The following is a 21423-nucleotide window of genomic DNA, read 5'->3' as shown; positions in this document are numbered from 1 at the left end:
ACTGGTCAAATAAAGACGATGAACAAAATAAAAGTGACGTAATAAAGCGAGTTGCTACAAATGATGCAATGATAGTATACATTATTCCAGCGGTTTTCAACCGGTGTGCCGCGGCACACTAGTGTGCCGTGGCCGGTTGTGAAGTGTGCCGCGTGGCTATCAGAGCCACCGGGCACATTTTACTGTACTTCAGCATCCCGGGCCGCTGAGCTCCTCTGGGAGACTCAGGCGCGACCGGGTAGTGACCTGCAAAGATGCGGCGGCGTGACATCACAGGTCACGCACGCCGCGTTGTCCACTGCCCTCCAGCCCAGTCTGCCAGCCAACGCCCTGCGCCAATCAGCCAGCCCGCGCTCTGTCCAGGCAGGCTCTGCAGCCTGCCTGGAAGCCCACCCGCACGCGATCCTGCTGCAGTGTGAGTGATAAGGGGGGAAGAAATGTGGGTTTTGTGGGGACCAGACATTTTTTTCTTCTTCGTGGGTACCAGCCATAGTTTATTTTTTCGTGGGAACTAGTCATGTAATTTTTTTTAGTGAGAACCAGCCATATGTTATACAGCCATATATTTGCCTATTTAGTGGGGAACAATGTGTTTTGTTTTGTTTTTTGTTTCTGTGGGGCCAGCCATAGGTTTCTTTTTCTGTGGGGAGCAATTCAGTGGGGCGCAATGTGGTATGGTTGTATTTTTTGTGGGGAGCAATGTGGGTTTTTTTTTCTGTTAGGCCAGCCAATGGGATTGTTTTATTCTTGTGGGGGCCAATGTAGTGTGTTTTTTATTCTTGTGGGGGCCAATGTAGTGTGTTTTTTATTCTTGTGGGGGCCAATGTAGTGTGTTTTGTTCCTGTGGGAACTAATGTAGTGTGTTTTTTCATAGTCCGCGCACACCGCATCGCCGGATAGTGTGCCTTGACAATTTTAAAATCTTGTGTAGTGTGCCGCGAGTTAAAAAAGGTTGAAAATCACTGCATTATTAATTTCACTAACATCTATAATGGTTCCATTACTTTATCAACCAAATAAGTTTCCCACAACGGATCATGGACAGTTCCAGCTTCAATTGGACCACATGAAATCTGAGTCGCGCGCAAAGCCGATCTTCGTGCAAATGGTCAATGTTTTTCAGCTGCTAAGAATTCGCACAGCGCACGTGTCCCACAGTGTCTCCACACAGAGGCGCAGTACCGGTTGAAACATAGGGTCTCAGAAATGTATGGAAATGAACTGGCAGTGACTGGGAGGTGGCTATTTAGATGCACGGACCACGGAGATGGTTCCGTCTAATGGGCGTACTGTAGCCGTGCGCTGAACTGGTTGTGAACTCAAAAGCAAATGTTGGGAAGCTGGAGGAGAATATTACTCACTATCATTTATAGATTGGCACTAAGGGCCTGATTCACACCCGCTCGCGAGCGGTCGATGGACGGGCACGTGCGCTCGCCCCGGAGCAAGTGAGAACTTCACTCGCTCGGGGTTCGCAGCAAAACGGGTCGGCTGTCAATGTTGATTGACAGGTCGCCCGGTTTTGTAGGCGGGTCGGGGGGGTGGCTGCACAAATGGAGGCGTTCCCGAAGGAACGCCTGCCGTTTGTGGGCGGCCCTACTGACATCACACGTAATGTCAGTAGTGAGCTTCCTGCTCTGTTAGAGCAGGAAGTTCACTGGGGCTTGCGGTGGGTGAGACCCTACCACAAGGGTCTTGTCGCAAGCCCGATAGTCGCGATAATCGAGACCATCGCCAGGCCACCCGCACAAGCTGTGGGTGGTCACCCACAGCTATGCGAGCGGCCTGGTGGCGGATTTTTGAAAAAAAAATTCCGTCCTGATTCAGAGCAAGCGCTCGCAAATAGCGAGCGCCTCTGAATCAGGACCTAAATGCGAATGAATGCTGCAATCCAATGGTGTCCACTACAAATGACAGAACCCATCACTGCTCCAACCAGCAGCAGACTATTGAGGGGGTTGGGGGGGGGGGGTCATCATGTAAGATGACACCTGGATAACGGCACAGAGGTCTCCTCTTACCTACTTCTGAGCATACGTCAATGTACAACATTCTTGGTTTGTGTCACTTTCAGAAACTCTCAACTTTTTTGGAAACCATAATCCCTATCTGAGATACACGTGGTCACGGTGTATTACATGGATTCCTGCAGCTTGCACATCATCACACACATCATATATCACCATGTAACGCTAGACCAACTGTCTGCTAGAACTCAGAGTATCTGATACACAGAAACACAGTAAAGTGGGAGAAGTGTCAGGACACACATCACAAATGACCTTACTATGTGTCACATATGTATTTTTATATGCTACTTACTAATGTCCCATAGCCACTGTACCAATCACAATAGACACCCCAAATGTACTCGTGAATGCTGCATTCTGTATTTCCCTGGTGGAAGAGACGCGTCTCGGAATATCTCATTTGTTTTGTTTGTGCTTTATCCATATTTTCATTGAATAAGTGTTAGCAGTCACTTGCGAGGCTGTAGGAATATAGGACCTCATTCAGAGTCGGTCGAAGTGGCCGCACGGTCGTATGGGAAAAGGGGCCGGATATGCAAATGATTCCCTCGCAAGTTGCGTCCCTAAGTGCGGATCGGTAGCTGGCCGACCAAGGGGAGGAAGCGGGCGGAAGACGAAAAAATACGCCCCCTTCTCGTACGCATTGCACGTCATCTCCGGGCATATAAGGATTAATCGAGACCATCGGGAACCATCGGAACTGGTCGTAGAGCTTAAGGTTGACCATACCCTCTCTTAAGCTCTACGATCATGTCAGTGTAAAAACCTCCCATGTCACATGTGCCATGACGCTACTTTGTTAATTATGCACTCCCATAAAACGCTGTTCGCATAATTAGGCACGCCTGCGTTCGGATCTCCACCCCCCCGTTCTCAAGCACCTTCCCCTGTTACCACCCACAAACGCCTCCATCTGTCACTCGAACTACCGACCTGGCTGTGTTCAAGGAGAGAGAAATTTCTGATCGTAGCGGCTAGTTTGCGCACGCGCATTGCGAACTTTACGCATGCGCAGTATAGCGAACATCGGTGGCGTACAACCGTGCGGCCGCTTCGACCGACTCTGAATGAGGTCCATAATGCTGGACGGTTGACAAGTTATTGCTAAGCGTTACCACTAAAACTTTCCTGGACTGGAGAGAGACACTTGTGTGACTAGGAGAACGATCTGGGAAATGAATTTAGGGATTACAGACAGAAGACAGGCACTTTGTCAGTGAGCTCAAGAAATATCTCTCATGGGATTGAGATTTGTCATCCGTAAACAGTATGTGATTTGTCAGCTATCAATCACTTCTTTTATTATGTGCACCAGTCTGTTAACGTTCTATAAAAAAAAAAAAACACACACACTTAAGGAGCGTACACACTACACGATATGCTCCCTGAGCGATATCGTCTAGTGTGTCCCCAGCAGGGTGTGCTCAATGTCGTTCATGACATTGAGCACACCCGCTGAACGATATCATTAACGATATCGTTCAGTGCCGGGCTCTCTCCCCCATTCCATAACATGCAGCAACCTGAGAATATCATCAGGTTGGCCTGCGTGTTTGCCCGATGAACGATAAAGACGAGCGACCTGCGAGAACGCGCATCGTTCACTGTTATCGTGCATCATATAGGTAAAAAAATGGACGATAAAGTGAACAACTGAACGATAACGATATCGTTCAGTCGTCCACTTTAATCGCCCAGTGTGTACGCACCATTACTGTGTTCAGGAAACACGCAACAATTTCTTAGTATTTGGACAATAGTTTTAGCCCAGAAAATTCAAAATGCAAATTGATATTCATTTGTCATAATTAAAATTATTGCTTGCTAAAAAAAATATTTTTAAAAACAATGATATTGATCTGAATCACATGACCGTATGGACCAACACAATGACCCAATTGTGCGCTGACGATTTCTTTTCTTTTTTTCTTCAAAAATGTTTTTTATTGAAGTCAGCAGATATAATGTAATGCAAAAACACATATACCACAAAAGTATATCCTATTCATAATGTCAAGGCACCAATGGAAGTAACAAAAAGTTACAGCTTGTATTATTATAAAACAAAAATAATACACTTAATAGTCAAATACAAAAATACACTTTTAGCTTGGTCCATTTAACACTAGCCAATAAACAAGCGTATAATTTCTCCTTGTGGTCTTGAGATAACGATTTCGCCACTATTTTCTCTTTTTTTAACAATAAAAAAATATTTGGGCGATATCTATAATGAGGGAAATAGACGGAAAGATAGAAAAGGGGTAAAGTGGGGGGGGAAAAAACAAGGAAAAGAGAGAGGAAAAAAAAGGAGTGGATGGGAGTAAGATGGGAAGGGGATATTTCTAACATGATTGATTAAGTTTGTAAATAATTTGAATGCCTAGGTATTATAGAGTTCAATAACTTCTCACCCAAACCCAACATAAAGAAACAACCTTTTAAATATAATGATCATATTAGAAGACTAATTGTTTGTGCAGATTTACATGTTACTTTAGTGTTGTACCAGCTGTTGTCTCCAATGCTGCCTTGGTTTCTGTCTCTCTCTCTCTCTCTCTCTCTTTCCTCCAGTCTTCTCTTTCTCTCTCTCTCTTCAGCACCCCCTACCTCTTTTTCTTCTCCTCTCTGTCCCATCTTACTAGATTTCTTATCAGCATTCGATTTCATTATATAGATGAAACGTGATAAAACCTGTTTGCTGCTATTCTGAACTTAACAAAGTTCACAAATTACAAGCAATTTAGTTATATTTAGCACCTGGAAACAGACCCCGTCAGCATTTTGCTCAGATTTGCAATTGAAAATTAAAACGATACTGTTTTCACCAGGCTGGAAGTGTTTTAGGTAAAACACAAACAAAAAAACACATGCAAAAAAATCCCAAACATATTCTCCTCTTTCCTATTCTGCAACCAGCCCTAAGCATTAGAGAGCCTCTGTTGGATTCCTTCATAAGAGAGCACAAAATTGTGGCCCTCTGCCATAGGTAAAGCCAGTCCCAACCTGATAAGTGCAGGGCTGGTATCTTTGTGTACTGGAAAGTGCTGGGGAATTTCCTGGCATCCCGGAGCTGTGAGATAGGGACCCATAAAAATAAAACATTTCTTCTTTCGTCATCTGACATTGGACCTCATTCAGAGCCGCTCACAAAAAGCGAGCGCTCGATCTGATTGAGGGCGGACGCTTCTTTTTTAAGAGCCGGCCTCCTGGGCGCTCGCTAAGCTGTGGGTGACCACCCACAGCTTTAGCGTGTGACCAGGTGATGGTCGCGATGGTCAAGACCATCGCGACCATCGGGGCTTGCGACGAGGCCCTCGCAGTAGGGTCTTGTCTACCGCAAGCCCCAGGCAGCTTCCTGCTCTAACAGAGCAGGAAGCTCCCTACTGACATCACTGGTGATGTCAGTAGGGCCGCCTACGAATGACAGAACGCCTACGTTTGTCTGGCCACCTCCCCACCACGTCTACAAAACGGGGTGAGCTGTCGATCAACATCGACAGCCGCCCCTTTTGTAGCGAGCCCCGGAACGAGTGAATTTGTCACTTGCTCTGGGGCTTGCGCACGCGCAGTACGTGCGCTGAGCGTGCGCAGGCCCTCACCATCGACCCACTTGCGAGCAGGTCTGAATGAGGTCCATAGTCCAATGGAATGGCCCCTGAATTCCCTGAAAAATGTCCCCTAGATACAACTCGCACTCCGCGCACTAGCTCCAGCCAGAACTAACGATTAAAGCTGGTATCCTCAGGATTCTCCTTCACCAGCCACCAAATCAATAGCATTTTTCCATGCTGTCTGCTGTTGCATTGATGGCCAATGGAAGGTGAGTCTTAGGGCCCTTACCCATTATATTGGGACCAGGGGCATGGCTCAATCATTGGCTTGGTTCCCACAGACACTGGAATATTTCCAGCATGAAGCTGGCAGTCTCTGGGAGGAGAGAACCTTAGGGGCACCAGCTCTGTGCTGACTAGCCTGGCCTCATGTATCTCCTGTAATAGTGGCAACAAGAACAGATTGTCTAGAAGCTAGGGAAGCCTGAGCGATTAACAAAGGCAGCATATGAAGCCAAGACCAGCACAGACATCTATGGAATGGAGGCTGTTTGGAACTGTATTTAAAACTAATTTATTATAGTTTTCTGACTATGGGCCTGATTCAGAGCCAGACGCAATCAGCGCTCGCTCGTCCAGAAAATAGGGCTGGCTATTCAAATCAACCGTTCGCTCTTTGCGGTCTGTTCACGCCTCTAGGTCTGAACGAGCGAACCAAACTTGCGGTCGTTTTTTGAAAAAATACGCCCCCTGGCCGCTCGCATCCTACGTCATGTCCGCTATTTATTAGATTAATCGAGTACATCGACCAGGGTATGAACTGCTCGCTATTCTTGGGGTTGGTTTTTCCTAACACAATCTTGCGAGCAGTTCTGACTATAAAATAACCCAGTGACGTGGGCAATGACGCTGCTGTTTTAATTATGCACACCCTTAAAACGCCCGTTTTGACCTTTAAGCACGCCTGCGTTCGGATCTCCACTCCCCGTTTTCAAGCACCTTCCCCCGTTACCACCCACATACGCCTCTTTCTGTCACTCAAATTATCAGGCATTCGCTATTTTGCGAGCACATAAATTTCGACCACACTGACTGGTTCGCGCATACGTATAACGATCCGTACGCATGCGCAGTTGGGCAAACATCGCTCGGAGCGAACGAGCGGCCGCTTACGAGCGACTCTGAATCAGGCCCTATATGTATATACCCCACTAGACTGACCTGTATCTTTTGTACATAAATATAACTCACCTGTCTCTGTGACAGATCAACCCACGGCCACAGTCACACACTCACGTGCTGAAAATGTCAAGTAATCATTGAAACATGGGTCAATTCTCAAATCTTTTTCTTGATTGTGTAAATGTTACTGCTCCATACACTATAAGACTGGTGTTGGGAACTTTGTGTATGGATATACCAATGGCCTGTTATATCTGCCATGCCTCCCTGTGAATTGCAACATACTGTATCAGAAGTGTATATTGCCAAACAAATCATCTCAGCCATTTGATCACAGTACATGCTGACACATTGCCTCCTTCTAGCAGATCTTGGATTATAGATGCTTTTCCACCACTAGCTGGTACAATCTATAGCTGATGACCCCTCCCCCTGATTTGCTTTTAGTGGGAGTTCCCATTCTGTGCTGTGTCTTGTCCATTGTTATGGAGCATACACACGATCAGATTTTTTCTTCAGATATGGACGATAACGATTTAAAAATCGTTCAGTCGTTCATATCTGATGAAAAATCGTTCATATCTGACATGCCTGAACGATGAACGATCAACGATGCGCGTTCCCGTTTGTCAGATAACGATATCTGACATCTGATGGGTTTGCAGTCAGACTTGGACGATTCCATTCATTTTAATGTAGGTAAAAATCGTTCAATCGTCCAAATCGTTCAAAACTTTGGTCAAATCGTCCAAATCGTTCAAATCGTTTAATCGTTCAGTCGTTCATCTGACAAATCTGACAAGTCTGACAAATCTGACCGTGTGTACGCTCCATTACTCGTATATTTTGTACGCATGTGAGCACTAAGCCTATCTACGCTGTGCTACTGTTTTGGCTGTTACTGCACATTAGAGATTTGTGCGGACAGGTACTAATTCATCAACGAGTTTTAGTTTTGGCAAAACCACCCTGAAATGTTTTGGTTCGGGTTTGGTTCAGTTTTGGATCCCTTTCAAATTTATAAAAATCGATAAAAACAACTAAAATCATGTCATTTGGGCCGGTTTACATGCAACCCAAAACCCCAGTTCGGTTTTTAAATCAAAGTTCTGAATTTACAGCAGACCCAAGCCAGGACTCAGTTCTACTCGGAACCCCAAACTGATTCCGAACCGGCGCCTCGATTCGACTTGGAACCTCTAAGTTCGGGTGTGTTCATATTTCAGGAAAGCTGAACCGCACATCTCTAATTACTGATGCAATATTCTGATTTATTTTTTTTTGGCTTTATTTTTCTGCCCTTCAGATTTAGGACACAAAATTATAATTAAAATAAATAAATAAGCAAATGAAAGGTTCCATTGCTCATCCCCAGTGGCTCCCTCCATCTCTTCCCTGCGGAATATCAGTCATCCGTTAGGGTGCCATAAAGCCCTGTTCTGGAACATGAAGGCAGAATGAATACAACATCGCCGCGCTTCTCACATGTTATGTCATTGTTACAATGTCTCAACCCAAACTGGTGACACAGAAATCCTACACTTTCTGATGCACGGAGGGCTCTGAACATACTGAAAAGTGACCTCCTGATGCTTTAGCCGGGGGTTCTGGTGATATTTAGTTGCAGAGAGATAGACAACCACTGTGCTGCTGACAAGCAGTAATGCCGCTGCTACTACTGGTGATGGGCCCCAGCTCTAAGCAGTGTGAATACCCCCCCTCCAGAGCTAAACTTAAAGAGATATTGGCGCTCTTAGCTTTGGGGGTTACTATTCTGGGCTTTGGCACTACACCACTGGTGTTTGTGGTTACTGTGTTGTATCTGGGGCAGCTTGAGGGCTACAATAAGAACTTATGGCAGGGAAATTCTTTTTCTAAAAATATAAACTCTCTTGCCAGCCGCGCCTATCTGACGCATAATATTGCCAAAATCATTGGATTTGAACAAAGTAGCTTGTGTGGTAGGTAATTCAGGATAGGTGAATGCTACATACACTGTACTTAATACTTACAGATAATATAGCTGTCATACATTTAACCCATAATACTAAAAAACACACCATTGCAACAAATTGTTATGATACAGTGATTTTTTATTTATTTATTTTAAATCAAAATAAACTATTTTATGTATTACACTTCCATTAATAAGCATCTGGCTGGTTTCCTGCTGGGACCAAAATCAGGGTTGTGCCGTTGCACGAGTGGTTGGGTGGGGAGCTAAGGGTGTATCACATGATCACCTCCTATGCACAGTGTGGATCAGTGCAACGAGGACTGGAGGAGGACAGTGTGTTATCCCACCTCTCTACATGATCTCCAGTATCAAAGGTAAATGGGGAAGCATATAAGGGGCATCTGGAGGGCCCTGATGGCAATTAGGGGGCATCTGGAGGGTTTGATGGCATATAAGGGGAATCTGGACGGGTCTGATGGCAAATAAGGGACATGTGGAGTAGTCTGATGGCAAATAAGGGACATGCGGAGTAGTCTGATGGCAAATAAGGGGCATCTGGAGTAGTCTGATGGCAAATAAGGGCCATCTGGAGGGGTCTCATTGTATATAAGAGACATGTGGAGGGGTCTGATGGCATGTAAGGGACATGTGGAGGGGTCTGATGGCATATAAGGGACATCTGGAGGGGTCTGATGGCATAAAATGAAGTGTGGTCTGATGACTTATATCTCTGTATACTGTACCAATACAACTTTGTTAAATATTTTATTCGTAGTCTTTGCACTATTGATACAAGATCCGAGTGCCACCACTTTCTACACTTTAGTTATTATACCTACAGCATGGAGGGCAATGGACACTCTATTAGTAAGCGTGAGTGCCGAAAACTGTCCTAGTTGTTATAATATATCTATTATGGATGTGCCAGCAGACATCAGCTACCGTAATTACGCTTATGTGTGCAGCGCGAGCTGATGCATTGAATGTGCCCCACTGTGTAAAATGCATGTAAAAGGCCCGGAGCACAAATAGACCTATTGTCTGATAGCCAAGTCCTTTTGTCCAGGTAACGCTGTGGGCTGGGCTTGGACGGGAGAGCACTGCTTGCAGCCTTTGCACCCGATGCAGTGTTGAACGTATGCACATGTGTGGAACGTACCTTGCACATTTACCCGCTGCGCATGGTCCAGAGCCAAATGGCATAACTGAGCTGTAGAGAAAGCTGATTAAAGGCGTGAGGATGGAACTGCAGGCTTTGCAGAGATGGGCAGAAGCGTAAATACGACCGCTCTCCAGCATATCAGCTGCGCCAAGTATAGACTGGTGTTAGTGTGGGCGCACCGCAAGAGGCATACAACTCGACATGACACGCGGTTATTTCTATGCACAGAATGTGGAAGCAAATACGGACAATTTGTGTTCAACTCGCCATCAGACAAAACAGGTTATTCCTGTGTTTAACCATGTTCTCCATTCACACAAAGCCAAAATGGCCGACAGGGAATATATTTACTTTCACGGGGAGGGAAAATAATGTATTGTATGTGGAGAAAATGTATTATTTACTATTAATATTGTATATGTGGGCAAGCGTGAGACCAAAGAAAGTGGGCACCAATCAGAACAGGGCATTATCAGCTTCAGGGAATGGAGGGTACCGGGCTGCACCTGATGATGGCTCACTGCAGCATAGGTGCTCGCTCGTACAATGCGGCCCCTGGATAGTACATAGCCCTAGTTGCTCAGGCGGAGAGAGCGGCAACCATATAGTACATTATTTTGCTATAATATAGTGCAGTGGAGATATATTATTGTTACTCATATTAAAGATTCAACCAGTGTAATATGAAATACTAAAAAGTCTCGTAAAGTTCATGAGATTCTGATAAATGCAGGGAAAATCTCTCACTTTACTAGTAAGGTGCAGTGGTACAGTGGTTAGCATTGTAGCCTCAGGTACTAGGGTCAAGGCTTTGATTTTGGCCCTATCTGTATAAAGTCTATGGCGCTCATTCAGACCCGCTCGCAAGATGCAATCGCTCGCTGACAAAAAGGGGCCAGATATTTAAATTGAGCGCTCGCACTGCGTCGCGTAATGACGCCCACTATGTTTTAGCGAGCTACGGCAAAGTGCGCTTGCAAATGTCTGAAGACGCCCCCTTGCCACTCGCAACACACGTCATCTCCGGGAAATGAAGGATTAATCGGGACCATCGTGAGCCATTGGAGCTGCTCACGGCCCTTGGGGTTGCCTTAGCCTGCCGCAAGCACTGCGATCAGCGCTGGCTAAAATACATGCAGGTGACGTCTACAATGACGCTACTTTGCTAATTATGCACGCCCTTTAAATGGCGTTTTGGGGGACTGACACGCCTGCGTTCGCAACACCACTCCCCCATTCACAAGCACCTTCCCGTGACCTCCCACAAACGGCGCTATCTGTCACTCAAAGCTGCGACCTGATAGTGGCTTACGAGCTACCAAAATCACATCACAACGAATGGCTTGTGCACGCGCACTGCGAATTATATGCATGCGCAGATGGGCGAAAATCGCTCACAGCGAGCGATCGCGCCTTAGCGAGCGGGTCTGAATCAGGTCCGTTATGTTCTCCCTTTGTTTCTATGGAATTTTCCTCCCACGCACGCAAAACACACCGGCAGGTTATTTGGCTTCTGACAACATTACTGTATGTGTGTCCAAGTGCTATGTAGCTCCACTGACGTGAGTGATTAAATATAATCTGCAATGCACTGTGCAGTGTCTTAGTGCTATATAAATTACTGTTATTAATAGTTCTGAGGTTCATATTTACCAACGTACAGTATCTGTTGTTTGTTTCTTGATGAACGTCATGGTACATAAAGTATAATGATTGCTCAATATATGCCAGTGGTCCAGTGAGAGATAGGCAGGTATAGTATAACAGCAGCCACCTTACTGCCCTCCTCAGTGCTGACAGGTATCCTGACATCTGTGCAAACATTCAGAACCTCCCCGCCAGTGAACTTCAAATGGTCTTAGCACCCAGCTTAGAGGGACATAGAAGGCTCGCCACTGTCTTGGCTGGGACAGTACCGTCTGTTCTTGTTATTACGCTCCTGCACTGTACTACTGTACATCCCTGCCTTCCTGCAAGTGCCAGCACGTAAGACACAGCAGATAACCCAGCGCTCCAGGTTATATTTATCATTGTTCCCTACGCACATCGCTTACATCGCCTTCTCGATGTTTAGATGTTAAACAATTCCCGTTACCTGACACAGAGAATACTTGTCACCTCCAAGCAACAGACAGTGGGCCTGATTCAGAGCCGGACGCTATTTGCGGAGGGTCGTTCTAAAAAAGGGACCGGATATTTAAATTGAGCGCTCGCTCTTTGCGGTGTGTTGACGCCTCTATGTCTGAGTGAGCGTCCAAAAATGCGCTCGCTATTTTGTAAAGACGCCCCTTTGCCATTCGCATCACACGTCATCTCCGGTATATATTAGATTAATCGGGTACATCGAAAGGCGTCTGAACTGCTCGCAGTGCTTGTGGTAGGTTTTTCTTATCACTGCGAGCAGTTCAGGCTAAAAGACAACCAAGTGACGTGGTCGATGACGCTCCTTTACTAATTATGTACTCCCATTAAACGCCCTTTTGACCGTTTGGCACGCCTGCGTTCGGATCTCCGCTCCCCCGTTTTCAAGCACCTTCCCCTGTTACCACCCACAAACGGTACATTCTGTCAAGCAAATTAGCAGCCCCTCGCTGTTTTACGAGCGCACGATCTCCGACCGCAATGACTGTTTTGCGCATGCGCATTACGACCCATACGCATGCGCAGTTGTGCGAACATCGCTCAGAGCGAACGAGTGGCTCGAATCAGGCCCACTATTAGCATGTAATCCAGCATGGACATATACCGTAGATGAAGTTACAAATAAAACACAGATTTGTACAAATATAACCATTGACTATTCAAGGTACATCCTTCGCAAAATGACTCTTCACATAACTATATCACTTATAAATGTTACATAATAATGAAAATAAAAAAAAATAAAAAAACTTTAGTCATTTAAACATCTTTGAAACTTAAATACAGTAATCTTAGTAGGAGCTGCACGCAATGCAAGGTTTATTTCTGTGGGTGCAAGTTTTTGAAAAATAACCAGAAAACCAAAAAGGTATATCGGCACGATATAGGTGCTCCCGCGGGGTCGTACATCGCATCCCCAGGTCTTCCTGCAAAACCATCTGACCTGGGATGCGATGTACGATCCCATTCAAATGGTGGAGGGGGGAGCCGGCATATCGTGCGGTCTGCGGGGATCGCACGAATGCCGGCAGTGACAGCACAATCCCTCTGCTGACGGATCGGAAGTCACACTACATGGTGCATCGCACTGTGTATGGCCAGCATAAGGGGGTGCTTCAGCAAGGATCGCAATTGCAAAGCATGACACCCCCTGCTGCATATGCAATCCTGGCACTGCGACAGAGGACGCATGCTGGCATCACCATCGGGACCATCGGTGGTTGATGGTCACAAAGGTGGATGGCGCTGGGCCGCTAGCCTGCTGAGTGAGCCTGCTTGTGAGCCCAGGACACTGTCGATCGACGCAGTCCCTGGGCTTGCCACTCCGGGGAAACGGGACGGACATGCCCCCATTTCTGGGAATGGTGCCTGCCCCCGCACTGCCCCTTAAATGCTTCTGCCTGTCAATCAGGCAGAGGCATAGACTGCACACTCGCACAATTGGCCTTGCGCACGTGCGGATTCACGATAATCGGGATCTGCGACCAGCAGCGCACTACTGAATCAGGCCCTAAAGGAGGTTTTGCATTTGCAAAAAGCATATTTCTTATCATTACATTTAAACACATTTTAAGTTAGATTTAGGCGATTCGATAATGTCGGCTGATCTATGTGTAAAAGTATAATATACAACGCATGTTCTATAACAGCTGGACTTCGAGTAAACATCTGGTATCCTGGATAAACCGACCCTCATTCCATTGCTGCCACACCAGGGACAACTATAGTATATAATCCCCGGATTGGAAAAACACGTGTGGAGGTCACAGAGGAGATCTGAGCACATTCACAGCTGGATAATAGGGCAGAGTAATTACCTTAGCACCAATGGGTGGTCCGGAATAGGTTACTCCAGAAGGAAGGAATGAGGCAGCCGGTGCCGGGGGAGCGTACAACTGATCAATATCTGGTGCAATTCCTGTGGAAATGAATACTAAAGTTACTAATGACGCGGTGTCAGGGCAGTATAGTGACATGCATTAAAGTTGGTGCGCAGAAAAAGATGGTGTTGCCATAACAACCAATCTGTCCTTTGTCTAGTGCAGTTTAGAACACGAAGGGGAATGTTTGCGTGATTGCTCGGAATAACACAGCGTTTCCTCTGGCGTCAGTTTTCATCCCCATCCCTATAAGGTGTGATATAAATACCTGAGTGTCCTGTACAGCACAGTGCAGAAACAGTCACCATTCACCTGGCGAGTTCTCACCAATGCTTACTAAATAAGTCAGAGTGCCAGGAACCACATGGATGAAGCTGGTGTGTGGGATGGTTTCAGCAGCTTAAACACTACACTGTGGGCCTGATTCAGAGCCGGACGCAATTAGCGCTCGCTCGTCCAGAAAATAGGGGTGGCTATTCAAATGAACCGTTCGCTCTTTGCGGTCTGTTCACGCCTCTAGGTCTGAACGAGCGAACAAAACTTGCAGTCGTTTTTTGGAAAACTACGCCCCCTGGCCGCTCGCATTCTCCGTCATATCCGCTATTTATTAGATTAATCGAGTACATCGACCAGCGTATGAACTGCTCGCTATTCATGTGGTTGGTTTTTGCTACCACAATCATGCGAGCAGTTCTGGCTATAAAATAACCCAGTGACGTGGTCAATGACGCTGCTGTTTTAATTATGCACACCCATAAAACGCCCGTTTTGACCTTTAAGCACGCCTGCGTTCGGATCTCCACTCCCCGTTTTCAAGCACCTTCCCCTGTTACCACCCACATACGCCTCTTTCTGTCACTCAAATTTTCAGGCATTCACTATTTTGCGAGCACATAAATTTCGACCGCACTGACTGGTTTGCACATGCGTATAACGATCCATACGCTTGCGCAGTTGGGCAAACATCGCTCGGAGCGAACGAGCGGCCGCTTACGAGCGGCTCTGAATCAGGCCCTGTGAGTAAAAGACATATGAGGTTGCTGAACGATCCCTAATATATCAAAGGGGACTATTCCCAGCAATTAATCATATTCCATTGGTAATATGATTGGTAAGCAGACAATAGAAGGGGGCTCAGACTGGCACAGAACAATGTCCTGCCAGCAGATCTTTCCATTATCGCAGTCCTGAGTAATCTTAGGGTAGTACAAAATGGGCGCGTGTACTGAGATACCGATGCCATCTTCATTGCATTTGTGATCGCAGGCGCAGGCTGTGCTGCACCCTGAAAACAGTCACGACAAGTCTGTGTTCTTTGCCGCTCATCCCGGTTACCACCCACAAACGCTCCCTGACTGTCACTCACGGTAATGCCTTTACTGCCTAATACACAGAGGAAGAGCCTCAGGGCCTGATTCAGAGCCGCTCGTAAGTGGCCGCTCGTTCGCGCTGAGCGATGTTCGCACAACTGCGCATGCATATGGGTCGTAATGCGCATGCGCAAACCAGTCATTGCGGTCGGAAATCGAGTGCTCGTAAAACAGCGAGGTGCTGCTAATTTGAGTGACAGAATGTACCGTTTGTGGGTGGTAACAGGGGAAGGTGCTTGAAAACGGGGGAGTGGAGATCCGAACGCAGGCGTGCCTAACGGCAAAAAGGGCGTTTAATGGGTGTGCATAATTAGTAAAGGAGCGTCATCGACCACGTCACTTGGTTGTCTTTTAGCCTGAACTGCTCGCAGTGATTGTGGTAAGAAAAACCTACCACAAGCACTGCAAGCTTTTCAGATGCCTTTCGATGTACCCGATTAATCAAATAAATACCGGAGATGACGTGTGATGCGAACGGCAAAGGGGCGTCTTTACAAAATAGCGAGCGCATTTTTCGTTCACTCACTCAGACATAGAGGCGTCAACATACCGCTATGAGTGAGCACACAGTTTTTTTAACCCCTTTCTTTGAACGACCGTCCGCATATAGCGTCCGGGTCTGAATAAGGCCCTGAATCCACAGAGACTGTTTTTATGGTGAATTCGCCTGAATTTTACTTTGCCTGAGTTTTATTTTGCCACCTTAAGCCAACACCTCGCTGTGTGCAATTAAGGCCTATAAAAGGTGTGCTTTATGCCTAAAGAGACCCTTGTGATCCTGATCTTATTGAGGGAATTATGATCTGATATTTCCTGAATTTTAGAAGATTTATGTATGTTGTATAACCTTCAAAGTAAAGGATAACCCCTGAAGAAGTCTTGTCACACGAAACGTGTAGGGTTAAGTTTTTTAAGATTAATTTTGGAGCAAACAACTAGAAAAATCATATCCCGAAAAAAGGGTGAATTTCATTTATGCAAAGGTGAAAAATTGTACGAAGAGCTGCCAAACTGTATATGATTTTATACTCTGTAAAAGTACCAGTTTTTTTTAATTGTTTAAGGGTGTTATTTTTTTTATTAAAGGTATGGGCTTTTGATACAGATATATGAGCAAGTAGACCAAGTAATTGGTTAAAATCTATTACCATCTTTCAGTTTAACATATAAGATTTTAAGAAAAGAACGCCTCTTCAAGCCTTGTAAACCATATCACCATTGGCCTCACTAACAGGAGACCTTTTAAGGGGTGCTACTTAATTTACTACTAATTTCGGAGCAGAATAAAGGTAATTTTACTTGAATATATATATACACACACACAAACATGTGGTGGGGCACTTTCAATTCAATAAATTGAATGCCAGGGTGTCTTCCTTATAGATATACAGAAATCCAGTGTCCATTAGCATGGAACAGGTGGCACTCCCACAAGCTTAGTAAATAAGTAAAGATCCTTTATTGACCAACGTTTCAAGGCCCGACAAAGCCCTGTCATCAGGTACAGATGTGTCTACATACATCTATCCTCCATGCGCTACAAGTCGTGCTACACATAACTCAGGAGCTCCGTGTGACAAGGTAGCACTGAGCTTCTTTTTGTGCAACTTTTTACCTTTAAATGCGTATTATTCGCACAGCGATGTGATTATTTAGCACAAGCAGCTTCTGCTGATTAATTGCAGCATGTCTATGTTCTCTGAGCGAGTGCGGCTGTATCTGTATGCTAAACACTACGCTACACTGTTACAGCCGTTAACACTGTGTCGTAGCGTTTCGCCTGCAGATACACCCGCACTGGCTTAGAGAACATTGGCATGATGCATATCATTTTAATCAGCAGAAGCTGCTTGCGCTAACTATTCGCATTGCTATGCGAATAAGGCGCATTTGAAGGTAAAAAGTCACACAAAAAAAACACTCAGCGCTACCGAGTCACGCCACGGCATGGCGCAACTAGAAGGGCTGTTTAGCACACAAGGAGGCTAGATGTAAGAGGACACATCTGTATGTCCACCTATGTGAGTAAAACTCTCCCGCCTTGGAACTGTGGATTGAACCCTACACCTTTAATGACTGAACATTGGGCCTGATTCAGAGACGGACGCTCTGACAGAGTGCTCGCTCTGAATCAGGGCGTTTTTTTTTTTTATTGTGCAGCCTCCTGGCCGCTCGCATAGCTGTGGGTGACCACCCACAGCTATTGTGAGCGGCCAGGTGATGGTTGCGATGGTCTCGACCATCGTGGCTTGCAACGAGACCCTTGTGGTAGGGTCTCGTCTGCCGCAAGCCCCAGAGAGCTTCCGGCTCTAATAGAGCCGGAAGCTCTCCGACTGACATCACTGGTGATGTCAGTGGGGCCACCCACAAACAGCGGGCGTTCGCTTGGGAACGCCTCCGTTTGTGAAGCCACACCCCCGCCACGCTTACAAAACGGAGCGAGCTGTCGATCAACATCGACAGCCGCCCCTTTTGTAGTGAGTCACAGAGCGAGAGAATTTCTCTATCGCTCCGGGGCTTGCGCACGCGCAGTGCGGAAGCTGCAAATGCGCAGAGCCCACCATCGACCCGTTTGCGAGCGGGACTGAATCAGTCCCAGTGTTATCACTATAGCTTTGTGCAGTAGTTGGTAATGCTATTAATTTCCATGACGGAAAGCCCCTCACCTTCATTGTTCATGGCGTGGAAGTCGGAATTCAGAGAGGAAGGTAATGTCCCGTCAGAGGAGTTGGGCGCACACTTTATCCCAGTGCTGAAAATACAACAGGAAGCTGAAGTAAGCTTGGTCCTGAGACACACAAGACACGGTGTGTAGGAGACGCGACACTCACCTCTCAGAGTAAGACATCACATTCTGTATGTGCATCCTGCCTTTAATGTGCAGCTCCCAATCCTATGGAGATACAGGGAACAGAAAGTAAAGAAATGCAACAAACACTTGTGCCAGCAATAAATGGGAAATAACTTTAACAAGACGGACATGTCTACTTGTTATTATTACGCCGGTATGTATACATCATAATAGATTCAAAACATTTTCAAGAGTAATCCAATTACTCCAGCGGTTTGGGTTAGTCACCGCTTTGAAAGAGAGTAGGCACTAGGTCACAGACACAATAAGTGCACCCACCTTGCTGCTAGCATTTGGCACTAGCTCACCTGCAGCACAGAGTCTAATAAGTGTTTGGTCCTTCAAAGACTCTTCAAGGACCTAATGAACTTCAATGCAAGTCACCCCATGTCGTAGCCCCGGGCATGCCCAGCTAGGTAGCAGCTCACAGTGCCCACACCAGGAGTCAACAGCATAAGGCACAAACAGGCCAAGGGTCAGGGCGGACAGCCAATACCACAACAGAAAATGCACGCCTGTAAGTCGTATAGGCACATTCAATTAGCCGCAGTAACAAAAAAAAACTGCAGCTGCAATTAAAACACCCATCGTGCCTAATTTTCACTTCGCACGGCTATGCACGCTCCCGATTCCCATGCAATCCAATTGGAATAAACACTTGCGCTGTAATTTGGGCTGTTAATCTCCGCGCTAAGGAGCTCATTCAGAGCCGCTCGCTAGATGTGATCGCTTGCATCCAGCGTATGCAAATATGACAAAGTGACAGCGTGGGAAGCGATCGCTCGCCAAGGCATAAGCACGCCCACTTTGGCTGTGCGAGCGATCGCTCTGTGTATGCAGACACCCATTAGCATATGTAGAGACGCCCACTAGCACACGTCATCTCCAGGAAGTGGATTAAAACATTGGTACATCGAGGACCATCGGAAGCGATCGCAGCGCTTGTGGTTGCCTTACCCTACCGCAAGCACTGCGAGGACTTCAGTGTAAAAAACAGGCATGTGACGTATACTATGACGCTGGCTGATAATTATGCACGCCTCTTAAACGGCGTTAAAACACCCTGGCACGCCTGCGTTCACACCTCCACTCCCCCGTTTTTACTGCACTGCCCGTTACCACCCACAAACGGCCTCTCCTGTCACTCATTACACTGGGCTGTCTTTGCTGGGCGAGAGAGCGGATTGCTATCGCACAGAGTAGTTCACGCATGCGGAGAACGAAGCGCGCGTATGCGCGTTCGCATACCATCGGGCCGCTTGCGAGCAGCTCTGAATAAGCTCCTAAGTGTACAGAAAATGGGGAAATCAGCCTGCACCCTAAAGAAGAGCAAATAAATATTGGCTAACAGTATATACATATATATATGTCTATTAGTGGCCAACAGAAAAATATTTTGGGCTCTTAAAATGTTTCCAATGGCGGATTTTTTGCACTTTTTAATAATAGTTTAAAAATGATAGAAAGCAAGTGTATTTCTGCAATAACATGCTGTAGATTAATTTAGGGTGCATAGGAAAGCATGGGAGATCATTTCTGTGTCATTTTAAGCAACTTGTAAAACTTTGTTAATGGTGTTTTTAACTCCCATCCGCAATCTTAAAAATACCTGTCCCATCCATGTAACACCCCATATACAGTACTTGGCCCACATATTTGAACACATTATACTGCACTTTGTAATTAGAGGGAGGGGCATGGTGGGGTGCGGCTGTCCAAGGTGCCAGGCATAGGTCCACGGCACCACCCTCCGCACTTTCCCCCCTGCACCCTCATCACTCCCATCTCCTCGACTTACCCGCTCAGTGGTCACAGCCCCCACCCTCTGTGGTTGCTGCCACCCGGTCGGCTCCGCCTCCGGCTCTCCTCATTGGCTGACACTCCCGGCATCAGTCAGCGAGGAGAGATGAAGCTGACCGTAAGAGGAGGTGTGCCCGCAACGCGCAGCGCATCCACGCAGCAGGTAAGTCGAGGGGAGGGGAATGCTGAGGGGGGGTGCGAACTGAGGGGGGGGCGGGGACTAAGGGGGACCCGTGAAAATTTTGCTATGGGGCTGCCCTAGGTCTAGTGACGCCCCCGCGTATTTGCCTACTCTCCCGGAAGTTGCGGGAGTCACCTGATTTTGCAGGCAGTCCACCGCACCCTGGAACAGTAGGACTATGGAGAGTTAATGCCGTAAACGGGGAGAGGGCGTTGACAACATGAAGTGTTTCTTTGCAATTTACATCATATTAGCCCCGTCCCCTCACGACTGACCTGTGAATTGCGGTGCCTAATGACGTGGTGTGCCATGCCCCGCCCTCCCACCTCCAGTCAGCCATCATCTCTCCTCTGGGTTTCTCCCAGAGTAGAGAAAACGTAGGTAAGTATGGATACAAGTTATCCAAAAATTGGGCCTGACTCAGAGTTGTTCCCTACTGGTCGCATTTTGCCTGTTGTTTTGGGGACTGTACATGCGCCGGGGCATGTGATGCGATGCCACTGCAAACCCGGTTGCAGTGCCCTGGACGTCACAGCCTGTCAAACAACCATTTGAGGGCAAGACGGAGGCATGTTGCAGGCGCTACTGCATCTATACTCTAATGGCGAGGCCGAAGGGCGTCCTATTGAGGCGTCAACAGGCTCCGAAAAAAAAACGCACTACCTACGCATTGGCCGCACCAGCGGACCATGCTCCTGCCCAGAATGTCCCACTGAACATGGCCACTGGTCTTAGTGCTGACACCTACACGCCCGTATCTGGTAGCCACCCCTCCCAGTCACCACCCAGAAAGGCCCATTGAAATTGCCTGGCTCTGCATTCAATTTCGATCTGCGTTTCTTTGCGGTAACCATCAGGACGCATTTGCAATGCGGCTCAGATGCATGATGTGAATGGGGAACCTGTCGGCCACTTGTGCCCGATGGTCCACCTCTGAATCACCCCATAAGTCTGTCTGTTAGACTGGTAATGGTACGCAGTAGGTACAAAGTAAGAAGAACTTTGTAAGAAGATGATAGAACCTTGAAATAAGACATTTTAGACCAGCAATCATCACAATTCTGATGACTGTAAAAGCTTTGAAGGGTGATAGATCACTAATAACATTCATAGAAATGTGGGTCAATGGTTTTAACAGGACGAGTACGAGGGCCACGTTAGGGAACTTTATGTTGGTCACATTCAGCAAATAGACGGAAATGTGATCTGTGGCATCCTTCCTTACATTGGGACTCTAATAAGTAATGGTGATAAATTCCAGTGTTGTCGTTATACCGGGAGGACCAGAGAGAGAGAAGCTGAGGGCAGAGATCA

The 21423-nt window shown here is 46.7% G+C and overlaps 1 protein-coding gene across 1 annotated transcript in view; it reads right to left on the bottom strand.

Moving 5' to 3' along the window:
* The window catches only part of RBM20 (RNA binding motif protein 20), a 337949-nt gene that overhangs the window by 51696 nt on the left and 264830 nt on the right, over positions 1-21423 (bottom strand). The window contains exons 3-5 of the mRNA XM_088464803.1: positions 18109-18170; positions 17944-18029; positions 13845-13945 (exon numbers count right to left, since the gene is read on the bottom strand). Coding sequence (XP_088320929.1) covers positions 13845-13945; positions 17944-18029; positions 18109-18170 — 249 coding nt within the window. The remainder of the gene's footprint in view (positions 1-13844; positions 13946-17943; positions 18030-18108; positions 18171-21423) is intronic.

This window comes from Taudactylus pleione, unplaced genomic scaffold (genome assembly GCF_031769625.1).
Source record: "Taudactylus pleione unplaced genomic scaffold, aTauple2 ptg000008l, whole genome shotgun sequence".
Lineage (NCBI taxonomy): Eukaryota > Metazoa > Chordata > Amphibia > Anura > Myobatrachidae > Taudactylus > Taudactylus pleione.
Note: the sequence above shows the minus strand (reverse complement) of the source record. Positions and strands in the feature narration are given on the sequence as shown.